This window comes from Hyla sarda, chromosome 1, assembly GCF_029499605.1.
Source record: "Hyla sarda isolate aHylSar1 chromosome 1, aHylSar1.hap1, whole genome shotgun sequence".
Taxonomy (NCBI): domain Eukaryota; kingdom Metazoa; phylum Chordata; class Amphibia; order Anura; family Hylidae; genus Hyla; species Hyla sarda.
Window position 1 is genome coordinate 136,263,202 of NC_079189.1, and position 14,823 is coordinate 136,278,024.

The window sequence follows — 14,823 nt, forward strand, 5'->3', positions numbered from 1 at the left end:
TTTCATGGTGTCACATGGTTTCCTTTGCTCGATGTATTCATTCATGGTAGACTCCAGCAGATAGGCATATTTTCCTTTGGACTTCCGTACGCGGGCTACTCCTTCTGCTGTCGTTTTCACAAAGACAGATGGCTCTGCACTTTTCATATATGTCCACATTTTATCAAACACAGCAATTTTAGATCTCTGGAAAAAGAATGAGAAAACTGTTTTCTGACATGTTATAAAATATTAATTTATAGCATACCTCATACGCTAGAAAATAAAATGTAAAGCTGGCCATACATGTTTTTTTTTTCTGTCTGAAATATACTTTGACCCCTCATTGTCATTGGCTGGGTTTTGTTATGTTAACCAAAAAGACGCAAGATATTTGTAAATTACAGAATCTGATGTGTTAGATTTTTTTCAGCCATCAGTACATAACTAATCGATCCTTTAGTAATTGAGCCATAGTAAATGTGTTATCTATCAGATTTTATGTTTATACTCTATTAATGAAAATAAATAAAATTACTCACATACTATACAAATTTTAAGTTTATAAAAAATAAACAATATTTAAAAATATTGGTATAATGTGATATCTAGTTTCAAGAAAATGTCATTTTTATATAACATGACAAGATATTTCCCTTTGGATTTCCTTAGATTCCATAGTATTCACAGAAGATTTGGTGGTCACATTTTGAAATTGGAAAGAAAACCAAATTGCAAGTTTGTCCAGATGTACAGAGCAGATGGTAGGGAAAAAACAGATTCGTATAATCATGAGCACAGGGAAATAAGGAGCAAAAACACATCATTTTAAAAGTGACAACTTCACATCATAAAATTTGAAAGAGTATCATACCTATATTTATTTCACTAAAATGAAGTACATATCATTTAGACATAGGCTGTAATTCTACTGCTTTGTGTTGTGTTTAGGTCTATGTGTATAAATACTAGATCATGTTAGTGCATTTCTTAGCAATTAAAATTAGGCCTTTCAGACAAAACAGATTCAAAACACAAAAGTGACAACACCTAAATACATTCAAACTGGATTTAAAATTCTAACTGGATCTCTTTTAGTATTCCAACCCAAAACAAGGATATAATCAGAAATTCAGGCACAGAAACAACTCCATTCAGGGGCATGGAATAGATTGTAAAGGAGAAATGCGGCAGAAACCTTTTAAGTTCCCCTGTGCCCGGACTGCAAAAACTTAAAAAAACAAACATTAACTCATCTTCCTACATTCCCCGTTTCTCCGGTATCGGCATCCCATTCCTCCAGTGCTGCTCGGCTCCGTGCTTCTTAAAGGAGTAGTCCAGTGGTGACCCAGTGGTGAACAACTTATCCCCTATCCTAAGGATAGGGGATAAGTTTGAGATCGCGGGGGGTCCGACCGCTGGGGCCCACTGCGTTCTCCTGTACGGAGCCCCGACAGCCCGCGTGAAGGGGGCGTGTCGACCTCCGCATGAAGCGGCGGCCGACACGCCCCCTCAATACAATTGCAGAGCCGAATCTCTGGCTCTGCCATAGAGATGTATTGAGGGGGCGTGTCGGCCGCCGCTTCCTGCGGAGGTTGACACTCGCTATCTGCCCGGAGAGCCTGGCCCCCGTACAGAGAGATCGCAGGGGGCCCCAGCGGTCGGACCCCCCGCGATCTCAAACTTATCCCCTATCCTTAGGATAGGGGATACGTTTTTTACAACTGGACTACCCCTTTAAGGCTCGAGCCCAGGCACAGGAGAACTTAAAAGACTGCTCTAGAAAAGAATAAAATCTGTCGCTGTAGGCAACACCTTTGATAAGTAATGTTTTTATGTTGAGGTTCTTCTGAATGTATGGTATGAAAGGGATACCCATGTGAGTTAAGTCCTGCCTAATCTTAATTGATGCAGTTAAAGTGTACCTGTCATTTACAAATACTTTGTTCATAATGTAGATATTAACATTATATGTATATTTGTAATGTACATTGGTTACATTTTTTTTTTTTTAATTTTTGGATGAAAATATCCTGGCTTGTCCCTGCAGCTATTTCCTGTGTGCCTCTGTGTAAAGACAAAATACAGGAAGTGTAGATGAAAAAGCAGGGCTGCTGAGGCTCTGGGACACGCCCCCCGACTCTATGACAAGCCCCCGGCACACACAGCAGGCTGATTGACAAGTCAAGATTGTACTCAGTGCACAGAGACCTGCCACACTTATTCTATTTTGGCTCCACACAGAGACACACAAGCAATAGCTGCAGGGACAGCATTTTTTCACCCAAAAATATTCAAATTTTTTAACCAGTGTATATTACAAATATACATATAATGTTATTATCTACATTAAAGGGGTTATTCATGTTTAGTTTTTTTTTTTTTTTTTTAAAGACCCCCAATTATGTAAAATAACACACTGTTACTAGACTACTCTAATATCGCTCTGGTCCCCTGTTCAGCCTCTGTTCAGCACTTTGGTGGTACTGCAGGAGTGAACATCACATAACCACCACAGCCAATTGGCAGCTTCAGTGGTCAGGCTCCATACAACTGACATCATAGCACCAGTAACTGAGTAGTGATGCCAGGAGTATGAGGCATGACCGCCAAGGCTGCAAATTGGCTGCAGCGGTCATGTGACGTTGACTCCTGCAGTAATGATGGAGTTGCAAATGAAGGCTGAACACAGGACAAGGTAAAAAACTGTTAATTATTTTTCAGCAATAAATAAATAAACATGTATAACTCCTTTAAAAATGATCTTCACTAAGAGTAGCATGTCCTGAAGTTCTTGTAACTTTCTGGATCATTTTTCCATTGACTTTGAGCAATTTTCGTAGAAAGGCTACTCATAGAAACTTTTACCACTGTTCCAAACAACGTTCTTTTTCAGACAGTGATGGTTCATTAAAGTCCTGAAGTCTTACTAAAGGCGACATCTATATTCAGTTGCACGTAATCAAATCAATAAAATAGGACGTCTATCTAAAACTGAAGTGTAATTTAAAGGGGTACTCCGGCGCTTAGACATCTTATCCCCTATCCAAAGGATAGGGGATAAGATGCCTGATCGTGGGGGTCCCGCCGCTTGAGACCCCCGTGATCTTGCACGCCGCACCTCATTAAAATCAGTCCCCAGAGCGTGTTCGCTCCAGGTCTGATTACTGTCACGGCTCCGCCCCCTTGCATAGGCTTGCATTGAGTGGGCGGAGTGTGACATCACACGGGGCGGAGCCCGTGATCGACAGTAATCAGACCCGGAGCGAACACGCTCCGGGGACTGATTTTAATGGGGTGCGGCGTGCAAGATCACGGGGGTCCCCAGGGGATAAGATGTCTAAGCGCCGGAGTACCCCTTTAAGTTTTAATTTACTTACAGAGCAAGTGCTATCAGGATATACTGCCATTTTTATTGTCATATTAACACAGAGACTGAGGAACAACTGGAATTCAGTGTGTTCTGCCACTAACAAATTAACAGTTTACCATCAGAAACCAAGTGGTCAAAGGGGTATTCCATCCCTGGACATCTTAACCTCTATCCAAGGGTGACACCCCGTCGTTCTGAACTTTTTTCTTCAGAAGGCTGGGGCCGGGCGGGGTCGTGAAACGACACCACGCCCCCCTCCATTTATGCATATGGGAGTAGGTGAGGGGGCTGTGGTCTCTCACCATTGCCCCTTTCATTGACATGAATATAGGGGGGGTGGCATTACATCATGACCACGGCAGCCTGAACCCAATATGCTGAACAAAAATGTTCAGAATGCGGGGATGCCGCCTAGAGATTGCAGGGGGGTCCCAGCGCCTGGACACCCCCCCCCCCCCCCCGCACGCGATTAGGCATTTTATACCCTATCGTTTGGATAGGGGATAAGATGTCTAGGGGCAGAGTACCCCTTTAATTCAAAGTTGACAACTAATATGGAATATAGAAAAAAAAACATATTAATGGCTTTATTTATATTTAACCTTAATGTTTTATCTGTAATGGAAAAATAATACAACATTAAAATAAATAATAGTTGGTCATATTACGGTGATATCACACACATGTATATGCATGTGTATATTTGTATATAGATATCTGTATATATATCTGTTGTGAATAAAGCCAGTTTATTCTATGGGAAGGGTGACCTCTTAGCTTTAGCTATTGTAAATAGTCTTATCTATATACTAGTATCACTGTGAAAAGGAGGACACTGCTGGAAACTGATCTATACAGAACAGGTAGTCTTAGCTTAATAAGGCAAGATCTCAAAATTAATTCATAATATAGATAGTAAAATGGGAAATTAGAAAAAAAAACTATCAAAAATGTGCAAAAATTATATTAACCCCTTAAGGACCGAGCCCTTTTTCACCTTAAGGACCAGAGCATTTTTTGAACATGTGACCACTGTCACTTTAAACATTAATAACTCTGGAATGCTTTTAGTTATCATTCTGATTCCGAGATAGTTTTTTCGTGACATATTCTACTTTAACTTAGTGGTAAAATTTTATGGTAACTTGCATCCTTTCTTGGTGAAAAATCCCCAAATTTGTTGAAAAAAATGGAAATTTTGCATTTTTCTAACTTTGAAGCTCTCTGCTTGTAAGGGAAATGGATATTCAAAATAAATTTCTTTTGGGTTCACATATACAATATGTCTACTTTATGTTTGCATCATAAAATTTATGAGTTTTTACTTTTGGAAGACACCAGAGGGCTTCAAAGTTCAGCAGCAATTTTACAATTTTTCACAAAATTTTCAAACTCACTATTTTTCAGGGACCAGTTCAGTTTTGAAGTGGATTTGAAGGGTCTTCATATTAGAAATACCCCATAAAAGACCCCATTATAAAAACTGCACCCCCCAAAGTATTCAAAATGACATTCAGTAAGTGTATTAACCCTTTAGGTGTTTCACAGGAATAGCAGCAAAGTGAAGGAGAAAATTCAAAATCTTCATTTTTTACACTCGCATGTTCTTGTAGACCCAATTTTTTTATTTTTGCAAGGGGTAAAAAGGAGAAAATTTTTACTTGTATTTGAAACCCAATTTCTCTTGGGTAAGCACATACCTCATTTGTCTATGTTAATTGTTCAGTGGGCGCAGTAGAGGGCTCAGAAGGGAAGGAGCGACAAATGGTTTTTGGGGGGCATGTCACCTTTAGGAAGCCCCTATGGTGCCAGGACAGCAAAAAAAAAACACATGGCATACCATTTTGGAAACTAGACCCCTCAAGGAACGTAACAAGGGGTAAAGTGAACCTTAATACCCTACAGGTGATTCACGACTTTTGCATATGTAAAAAAATATATATATTTTTTTACCTAAAATGCTTGGTTTCCCAAAATTTTTACATTTTTAAAAAGGGTAATAGCAGAAAATACCCCCCAAAATGTGAAGCCCAATTTCTCCCGATTCAGAAAACACCCCATATGGGGGTGAAAAGTGCTCTGCTGGCGCACTACAGGTCTCAGAAGAGAAGGAGTCACATTTGGCTTTTTGGAAACAAATTTTGCTCTGTGGGCATGCCACATTTAGGAAGCCCCTATGGTGCCAGGACAGCAAAAAAAAAAAAAAACACATGGCATACCATTTGGAAACTAGACTCCTCGGGGAACGTAACAAGTGGTTAAGTGAACCTTTATACCCCACAGGTGTTTCATGACTTTTGTATATGTAAAAAAAAATTTTTTTTTTACCTAAAATCCTTGTTTTCACAAAAATTTGACATTTTTAAAAAGGGTAATAGCAGAAAATACCCACCAAAATTTGTAACACAATTTCTCCCGAGTACGGCGATACCCCATATGTAGCCCTAAACTGTTGCCTTGAAATACGACAGGGCTCCAAAGTGAGAGCGCCATGCGCATTTGAGGCCTAAATTAGGGACTTGCATAGGGGTGGACATAGGGGTATTCTACGCCAGTGATTCCCATACAGGGTGCCTCCAGCTGTTGTAAAACTCCCAGCATGCCTAGACAGTCAGTGGCTATCTGGCAATACTGGGAGTAGTTGTTTTGCAACAGCTGGAGGCTCCGTTCTGGAAACCGTGGCGTAACAGACGTTTTTTTTTATTGGGGAGGGGAGGGGGGCTGTCTAGGGGTATGTGTATATGTAGTGTTTTTTACTTTTTATTTTATTTTGTGTGTTTAGTGTAGTGTTTTTAGGGTGCAGTCACATGGGCGGGGGTTCGCAGTTTGAGCTGCGGCAGAAAATTTGCCGCAGCTCAAACTTGCAGCCGGATACTTACTGTAATCCTCCGCCCATGTGAGTGTACCCTGTACGTTCACATTGGGGGGGGGGGGGGACATCCAGCTGTTGCAAAACTACAACTCCCAGCATGTACGGTCTATCAGTGCATGCTGGGAGTTGTAGTTTTGCAACCGCTGGAGGCTCCGTTTTGGAAACAGTGATGTATCAGACGTTTTTCATTTTTATTGGGGAGGGGAGGGGGGCTGTGTAGGGGTATGTGCATATGTAGTGTTTTTTACTTTTTATTTTATTTTGTGTTAGTGTAGTGTAGTGTTTTTAGGGTACAGTCGCACGGGCGGGGGTTCACAGTAGTTTCTCGCTGGCAGTTTGAGCTGCAGCAGAAAATTTGCCGCAGCTCAAACTTGCAGCCGGATACTTACTGTAATCCTCCGCCCATGTGAGTGTACCCTGTACGTTCACATTGGGGGGGGGGGGGGGGGGGGAGAGAAACATCCAGCTGTTGCAAAACTACAACTCCCAGCATGTACGGTCTATCAGTGCATGCTGGGAGTTGTAGTTTTGCAACAGCTGGAGATACACAGGTTGTGAAACACCGAGTTTGGTAACAAACTCAGTGTTTTGCAACCAGTGTGCCTTCAGCTGTTGCAAAAGCTACAACCCCCAGCATGTACGGACAGCGGAAGGGCATGCTGGGTCTTGTAGTTATGCAACAGCCGGAGGCATACTACTTTGGCTGGGGATGCTGGGGATTGTAGTTATGCAACAGCTGGAGACACACTGGTTTGCTACTTAACTCAGTGTGCCTTCAGCTGTTGCAAAACTACAACTCTCAGCAGTCACCGACAGCCACCGGGCATGCTGGGAGTTTTGGTTATGCAACCACCAGATGCACCACTACAACTCCCAGCATGCACTTTGTGCAAGCTGGGAGTTGTAGTTATACAACAGCTGAAGGTACACTTTTCCATAGAAAAATGTGCCTCCAGCTGTTGCAAAACTACAAGGGGTTGTGGTGGTCTGCCTCCTGCTGTTGCATAACTACAGCTCCCAGCATGCCCTTTTTGCATGCTGGGAGCTGTTGCTAAGCAACAGCATGAGGCTGTCAATCACCTCCTGTTGCTGCTCCACGATGCCGCCGCACAGGTCAGTCCCTCGCCGCCGCCGTCGCTCCTGGGGCCCCGATCCCAACAGGGACGCCGGGGATCGGGGTCCCCAGCACCCGGGGTCGTCTTCCCGCTCACGTCCTCCGGAAGAGGGGTGGAGCGGGTTGCGGGAATGACACCCGCAGCAGGCGCCCTGATTGGCCGGCCGACGAATCAGGGCGATCGTGAGGTGGTACCAGTGCCACCTCACCCCTGCTGGCAATGGCTGTCCGGGGCCGTCTCTGACGGCCCCGATCAGCCAGTAATTCCGGGTCATCGGGTCACTGGAGACCCGATTGACCCGGAATCCGCCGCAGATCGCTGGACTGAATTGTCCATCGATCTGCGGCAATCGTCAACATGGGGGGACATAATGACCCCCCTGGGCGATATGCCGGGATGCCTGCTGAACGATTTCAGCAGGCATCCGGCCTCGGCTCCCCTCTGGCTAGCGGCGTGGGCCGGAAATGCTCAGGGCGTATCCATACGCCCTCGGTCCTTAAGGACTTGGAAACGGGGGCGTATGGATACACCATATGTCCTTAAGGGGTTAAACATAATTTGATTTAAACAATCGGTCATTGTGTGATGAATCCTTTAATCTTATATAAAAAAGAGAAGACCTGACTCACTGACTCATCAATGCCCAGCCTAAACCCTTGGACCTAGAAACCTGAATTTTTGCACAGGTGTTGTTTTTAAGACGTAGAGGAGGAATAAGAAAGTATTTTTTGAAATTCCACCCTTAAGGGGGTGAAAAAAGGGGTAGGGTTTTTTTTTTAAGTCCCATACAAGTCTATGGGAAATATATGTTACTGCATAACTTCGAAACTGCTGGAGATATTTCGATAATAATTGGTCACATGTTACTTATATGTTCACTTAAAATATAGGATAGTTAATTTAACCCTTAACTACACCCATTTGTGAGGGTTGGGGTTTTTGTTTAAAGTCCCATGCAATCAATGGGAAATGTATGTTCCCACATAACTTCTATACGGCTGGAGATATTTCAATACCTGGTACACATATTACAGGTCGGGATATGAGGACGGGATGGGAGGTCGGGATATGAGGTCAGGATAGGGGGTCGAGATAGCAAGTCGAAATAGGAGATCGAGATAGGAGGATGGGATGATCGGGATAGGAGGTCGGGATAGGAGGTCAAGATAGGAGGTCGAGATAGGAGGTCGAGATAGGAGGTCGAGATAGGAGGATGGGATATGAGGTCGAGATAGAGGACAGGATAGGAGGTCGGGATAGGAGGTAGAGAAAGGAGGACGGGATAGGAGGTTGGGATAGAAGGTCGGTATAGGAGGTCGGAATTGGAGGTTGAGATAGGAGGACGGGATAGGAGGACGGGATAGGAGGTCAGGATAGGAGGTCGACATAGGAAGTCAAGATAGGAGGACGGGATGGTCTGAATAGGAGGTCGAGATAGGTCGAGATAGGATTACGGGATAGGAGGATGTGATAGGAGGTCGGTATAGGAGGTCGGGATAGGAGGACGGGACTGGAGGACAGGATAGGAGGTCGGGATAGAAGGTCGGGTTAGGAGGTCAAGATAGGAGGTCGAGATAGGAGGACAGGATCGGAGAACGGGATAGGAGGTTGGGATAGGAGGTTGAGATAGGAGGTCGAGATAGGAGGTCGAGATAGGGGGTCGGGATAGGAGGTCAGGCTAGGAGGTCGGAATAGGAGGACAGGTTAGGAGGACGGAATAGGAGGACGGGATATGAGGACGGGATAGGAGGTCGGGATAGGAGATCGGGATAGGAGATCAGGATAGGAGATCGGGATAGGAGGTCAGGTTAGGAGGACGGGATAGGAGGACGGGATATGAGGATGGGATAGGAGGTCGGGATAGAAGATCAGGATAGGAGGACGGGATAGGAGGTCAGGATAGGAGGTCGGGATAGGAGGTCAGGATAGGAGGACGGGATAGGAGGTCAGGATAGGAGGTCAGGATAGGAGGTCGAGATAGGAGGACGGGATAGGACGGGATAGGAGGACATGATAGGAGGTCGGGATAGGAGGTTGGATTAGGAGTTCGGGAAGGTCAGGATAGGAAGTTGAGATAGGAGAACGGAATAGGAGGTCGGGATAAGAGGACAGTATAGGAGGTCAGGATAGGAGGTCAGGATAGGAGGTAAAGATAGGAGGTCAAGATAGGAGGTCGAGATAGGAGGAAGGGATAGGAGGACAGGATGGGAGGTTGGGATAGGAGGTCGGGTTAGGAGGTCAAGATAGGAGGTCGAGATAGGAGAACGGGATAGGAGGACAGAATAGGAGGACGGGATATGAGGATGGGATAGGAGGTCAAGATAGGAGGACGAGATAGGAGGATGGGATAGGAGGACGGGATAGGAGGACGGGGTAGGAGGACGGGATAGTAGGACGGGATAGGAGGTCGAGATAGTAGGGCGGGATGGGAGGACGGCATAGGAGGTCGGGATAGGAGTTCGAGATAGGAGTCCGAGATAGGGGGTCGAGATAGGGGGTCGAGATAGGAGGACGGGATAGGACTGTTGGCAGTATATAAGCAGCGCGAGAAGGCAGGTTCCCCTGCGCGCAGACTCGGTAAAAGTCCTCAAAGGATGTCGATCTTTAATTCCATGAAATAGCAGATGTAATGTTTCGGGTTGTTTGGATGCCCGTAGACTTTACCTAGAGCGGCCTCATTACTATAGGATTGTAAAAAGTAAATCTATGTTACTCCAAATTTAACGCGAGCGAAGCTGCGGGCAAAAGCTAGTAATACATAATTTGGGAATAAGGCTTACACAGAACACATATTTATGGGAAATATCTTATGCAGTACACTACTCCATGTTCAGCCATTTAGTTAACAGTACATGTCCCCTCCCAAGTTAAAGGGGAACACCCCTATAAACAGACCTCTGTTCTGTGCCTGGAATACTGTTGACCACCGCATAAAGCCGTGGCCGACATACCCGTTCCATGTATCTAAATGGGAGAGCCATAGGCAATTGATAGCATGCATTTCCTGAAAACATCTACTTTGTTGAATCCATGAAGTGACCATAACTTAACAACTATGGATTTAAAATATAATTAGAGTTAAAACTTCTGTGAAAAGAAATGTCATACTGGATATAAAAAGAAATCCATCATAAATATATACCAAAGGGGAACAAATATAAACCATTAAAACTAAATCCTACATGGCTGACAAATGATGTTAAAAGAGCAATAAACAAAAAAAAATAGCTTTCAAAAAATACAAATCTGATGGGTCAGCTATAACATTTAAACAGTACAAAGAGCTTAATACAATCTGTAAAAATGTAATAAAAACAGCAACAATTCAAAATGAGAAACAGTTGGCCAAAGAAAGCAAAACTAACCCTAAATATTTTTTTAGATATATAAATGCAAAAAAAACAAGGACAGAGCATGTAGGACCCCTTAATAATGATAATGGAGAGGCTGTCACAGGCGATAAAGAGAAAGCAGAGCTACTGAATGGTTTCTTTAGTTCTGTATATACAAAGGAAGAAGGAGCTGACATTGGACAGGTCAGTGCTGGTAACACATCATGTAATGTACTGAACTGGCTTAATGTGGAAATGGTACAAGGTAAGTTAAGTAATATAAATGTAAGCAAATCTCCAGGGCCAGATGGATTGCACCCAAGAGTTCTTAGAGAGGTAAGTTCAGTAATATCTGCACCGGTGTTCATGATATTTAGAGATTCACTGGTGTCTGGTATTGTGCCAAGGGACTGGCGCAAGTCGAATGTGGTGCCAATCTTCAAAAAGGGCTCTAGGTCTTCCCCAGGAAACTATAGACCGGTAAGTCTAACGTGCATTGTGGGTAAATTGTTTGAAGGATTTATAAGGGATTACATACGGGAATACATAGGGGATAATTGTATTATAAGTGATACTCAGCATGGGTTTACTAAGGATAGAAGTTGTCAAACCAATCTAATTTGCTTTTATGAAGAAGTGAGTAGAAGCCTTGACAGAGGAATGGCTGTGGATATAGTGTTTCTGGATTTTGCTAAAGCGTTTGATACTGTCCCTCATAGACGTCCGACAGGTAAGTTAAGGTCTTTGGGATTGGAAACTTTAGTTTGTAACTGTATTGAACACCAAGCTTTGCAGCACGGTACAGTCTGTAGAGGATGTGTATAGGTTACAAGATGACTTGGATAGACTAAGTGTCTGGGCATCCACTTGGCAAATGAGGTTCAATGTGGATAAATGTAAAGTTATGCATCTGGGTACTAATAATATGCATGCGTCGTATGTCTTAGGGGGGATTAAACTGGCATAGTCACTGGTAGAGAAGGATCTGGGTGTACTTGTAGATCACAGACTACAGAATAGCATGCAATGTCAGGCTGCTGCTTCCAAGGCCAGCAGGATATTGTCATGTGTAAAAAGAGGCATGGACTCGAGGGACAGGGACATAATACTCCCCCTTTATAAAGCATTGGTACAGCCTCACCTGGAATATGCTGTTCAGTTTTGGGCACCAGTCCATAAAAGGGACACTGTAGAGCTGGAAAGGGTGCAGAGACGCGTGACTAAACTAATATGGGGCATGGGACATCTTAGTTATGAGGAGCGATTAAAGGAGTTACAATCGTTTAGTCTTGAGAAGATTAAGGGGGGATATGATAAATGTATATTAATGGCCCATACAAAAAATATGGAGAAAAACTGTTCCAGGTTAAACCGCCCCAAAGGACGAGGGGGCACTCCCTCCATCTGGAGAAGAAAAGTTTTAGTCTAAAGGGGCGACACGCCTTCTTTACTGTGAGGACTGTGAATTTATGGAACGGAACGGTCTACCTCAGGAACTGGTCACAGCAGGAAAAATTAACAGCTTTAAAACAGGATTAGATACATTCCTGGAACAAAATATCATTAATGCTTATGAAGAAATATAAAATCCCATCCCTTCCCCAATATCGCGCCTCACCCCTACCCTTCAATTCCCTGGTTGAACTTGATGGACGTATGTCTTTTTTCAACCTTACTAACTATTTAAGTATGTAACTGTCACGATGCCGGTTGGCAGGTAGTGGATCCTCTGTGCCAGAGAGGGATTGGCGTGGACCGTGCTAGAGGATCGGTTCTAAGTCACTACTGGTTTTCACCAGAGCCCGCCGCAAAGCGGGATGGTCTTGCTGCGGCGGTAGTGACCAGGTCGTATCCCCTAGCAACGGCTCAACCTCTCTGGCTGCTGAAGATAGGCGCGGTACAAGGGAGTAGACAGAAGCAAGGTCGGACGTAGCAGAAGGTCGGGGCAGGCAGCAAGGATCGTAGTCAGGGGCAACGGCAGAAGGTCTGGAATCACAGGCAAGGAACACACAAGGAACGCTTTCACTGGCACTAGGGCAACAAGATCCGGCGAGGGAGTGAAGGGGAAGTGAGGTGATATAGGGAAGTGCACAGGTGTAAACACTAATTGGAACCACTGCACCAATCAGCGGTGCAGTGGCCCTTTAAATCGCAAAGACCCGGCGCGCGCGCGCCCTAGGGAGCGGGGCCGCGCGCGCCGGGACAGAACTGACGGGGAGCGAGTAAGGTACGGGAGCCGGGGTGCGCATCGCGAGCGGGCGCTACCCGCATCGCGAATCGCATCCCGGCCGGAGGTGGTAACGCAGCGCCCCGGGTCCGTGGAACCGACCGGGGCGCTGCAGTGAGGGAAGTGTAGCGAGCGCTCCGGGGAGGAGCGGGGACCCGGAGCGCTCGGCGTAACAGTACCCCCCCCCTTGGGTCTCCCCCTCTTCTTGGGGCCTGAGAACCTGAGGATCAGACTTTTGTCCAGGATATTGTCCTCAGGTTCCCAGGACCTCTCTTCTGGACCACAACCCTCCCAATCCACTAAAAAAAAAGTTCTCCCCCTGACCTTTTTAGAGGCCAAAATCTCTTTGACAGAGAAGATGTCCGAGGAGCCGGAAACAGGAGTGGGAGGAACAGATTTAGGAGAAAAACGGTTGAGGATGAGAGGTTTAAGAAGAGAGACGTGAAAGGCATTAGGGATACGAAGAGAAGGAGGAAGAAGAAGTTTGTAAGAGACAGGATTAATTTGACACAAAACTTTAAAAGGACCAAGATAGCGTGGTCCCAACTTATAGCTCGGGACACGGAAACGGACATATTTAGCGGAGAGCCATACCTTGTCTCCAGGGGAAAAAATGGGAGGAGCTCTTCTTTTCTTATCTGCGAATCTCTTCATGCGAGAAGAAGCCTGTAAGAGAGAATTTTGGGTCTCTTTCCATATGGTGGAAAGATCACGAGAAATTTCATCCACAGCGGGCAGACCAGAGGGCAAGGGGGTAGGGAGGGGGGGAAGAGGGTGACGGCCGTACACCACGAAAAACGGAGATTTGGAGGAAGATTCAGAGATTCTGAAATTATACGAGAATTCGGCCCAAGGTAGAAGATCTGCCCAGTCATCCTGGCGGGAGGAAACAAAATGTCGTAAATAGTCACCCAAGATCTGGTTAATTCTCTCTACTTGTCCATTGGATTGAGGATGGTATGCAGAAGAAAAATTTAATTTAATCTTGAGTTGTTTACAGAGAGCCCTCCAGAATTTAGACACAAATTGGACGCCTCTATCCGAGACGATCTGTGTAGGCAACCCGTGAAGACGAAAAATGTGTACAAAAAATTGTTTAGCCAACTGAGGCGCTGAAGGAAGACCAGGAAGAGGGATGAAATGTGCCATTTTGGAGAATCGATCAACGACCACCCAAATAACAGTGTTGCCATGGGATGGGGGTAAGTCAGTAATAAAATCCATACCAATCAGAGACCAAGGTTGTTCGGGGACAGGTAGAGGATGAAGAAAACCAGCGGGCTTCTGGCGAGGAGTCTTATCCCGGGCACAGATAGTGCAGGCTCGCACAAAGTCCACCACATCAGTCTCTAGAGTCGGCCACCAATAGAAGCGAGAGATGAGTTGCACAGATTTCTTGATGCCCGCATGACCTGCGAGATGGGAGGAGTGACCCCATTTGAGGATCCCAAGGCGTTGGCGTGGAGAAACAAAGGTCTTTCCTGGAGGAGTTTGCCTGATGGAGGCTGGAGAAGTGGAAATCAGGCAGTCAGGAGGAATGATGTGTTGAGGAGAGAGTTCAATTTCAGAGGCATCTGAGGAACGAGAGAGAGCATCGGCCCTAATGTTTTTATCAGCAGGCCGAAAGTGAATTTCAAAATTAAATCGGGCAAAGAACAGAGACCACCTGGCCTGACGAGGATTCAGCCGTTGGGCAGACTGGAGGTAGGAGAGGTTCTTGTGATCGGTGTAAATAATAACTGGAAATCTTGATCCCTCCAGCAGATGCCTCCATTCCTCAAGTGCTAATTTAATGGCTAGAAGCTCTCGATCCCCGATGGAGTAGTTCCTCTCCGCCGGAGAGAAGGTCCTGGAAAAAAAACCACAAGTAACAGCATGCCCGGAAGAGTTTTTTTGTAGAAGGACAGCTCCAGCTCCCACTGAGG

General features: G+C 45.1%; 1 protein-coding gene across 3 annotated transcripts in view; it reads right to left on the minus strand.

The window, feature by feature from the left end:
* Nucleotides 1–14,823, minus strand: part of GRIA2 (glutamate ionotropic receptor AMPA type subunit 2) — a 200,740-nt gene that overhangs the window by 17,897 nt on the left and 168,020 nt on the right. For all 3 annotated transcript variants that reach the window (XR_008889564.1, XM_056561936.1, XM_056561929.1), the window contains exon 13: nt 1–186. This exon is cut by the window's left edge and continues 62 nt beyond it. Coding sequence is in view for 2 of the 3 variants with exons in the window: in XM_056561936.1 (XP_056417911.1) it covers nt 1–186 (186 nt within the window). In the remaining variant the exon portion in view is untranslated. The remainder of the gene's footprint in view (nt 187–14,823) is intronic.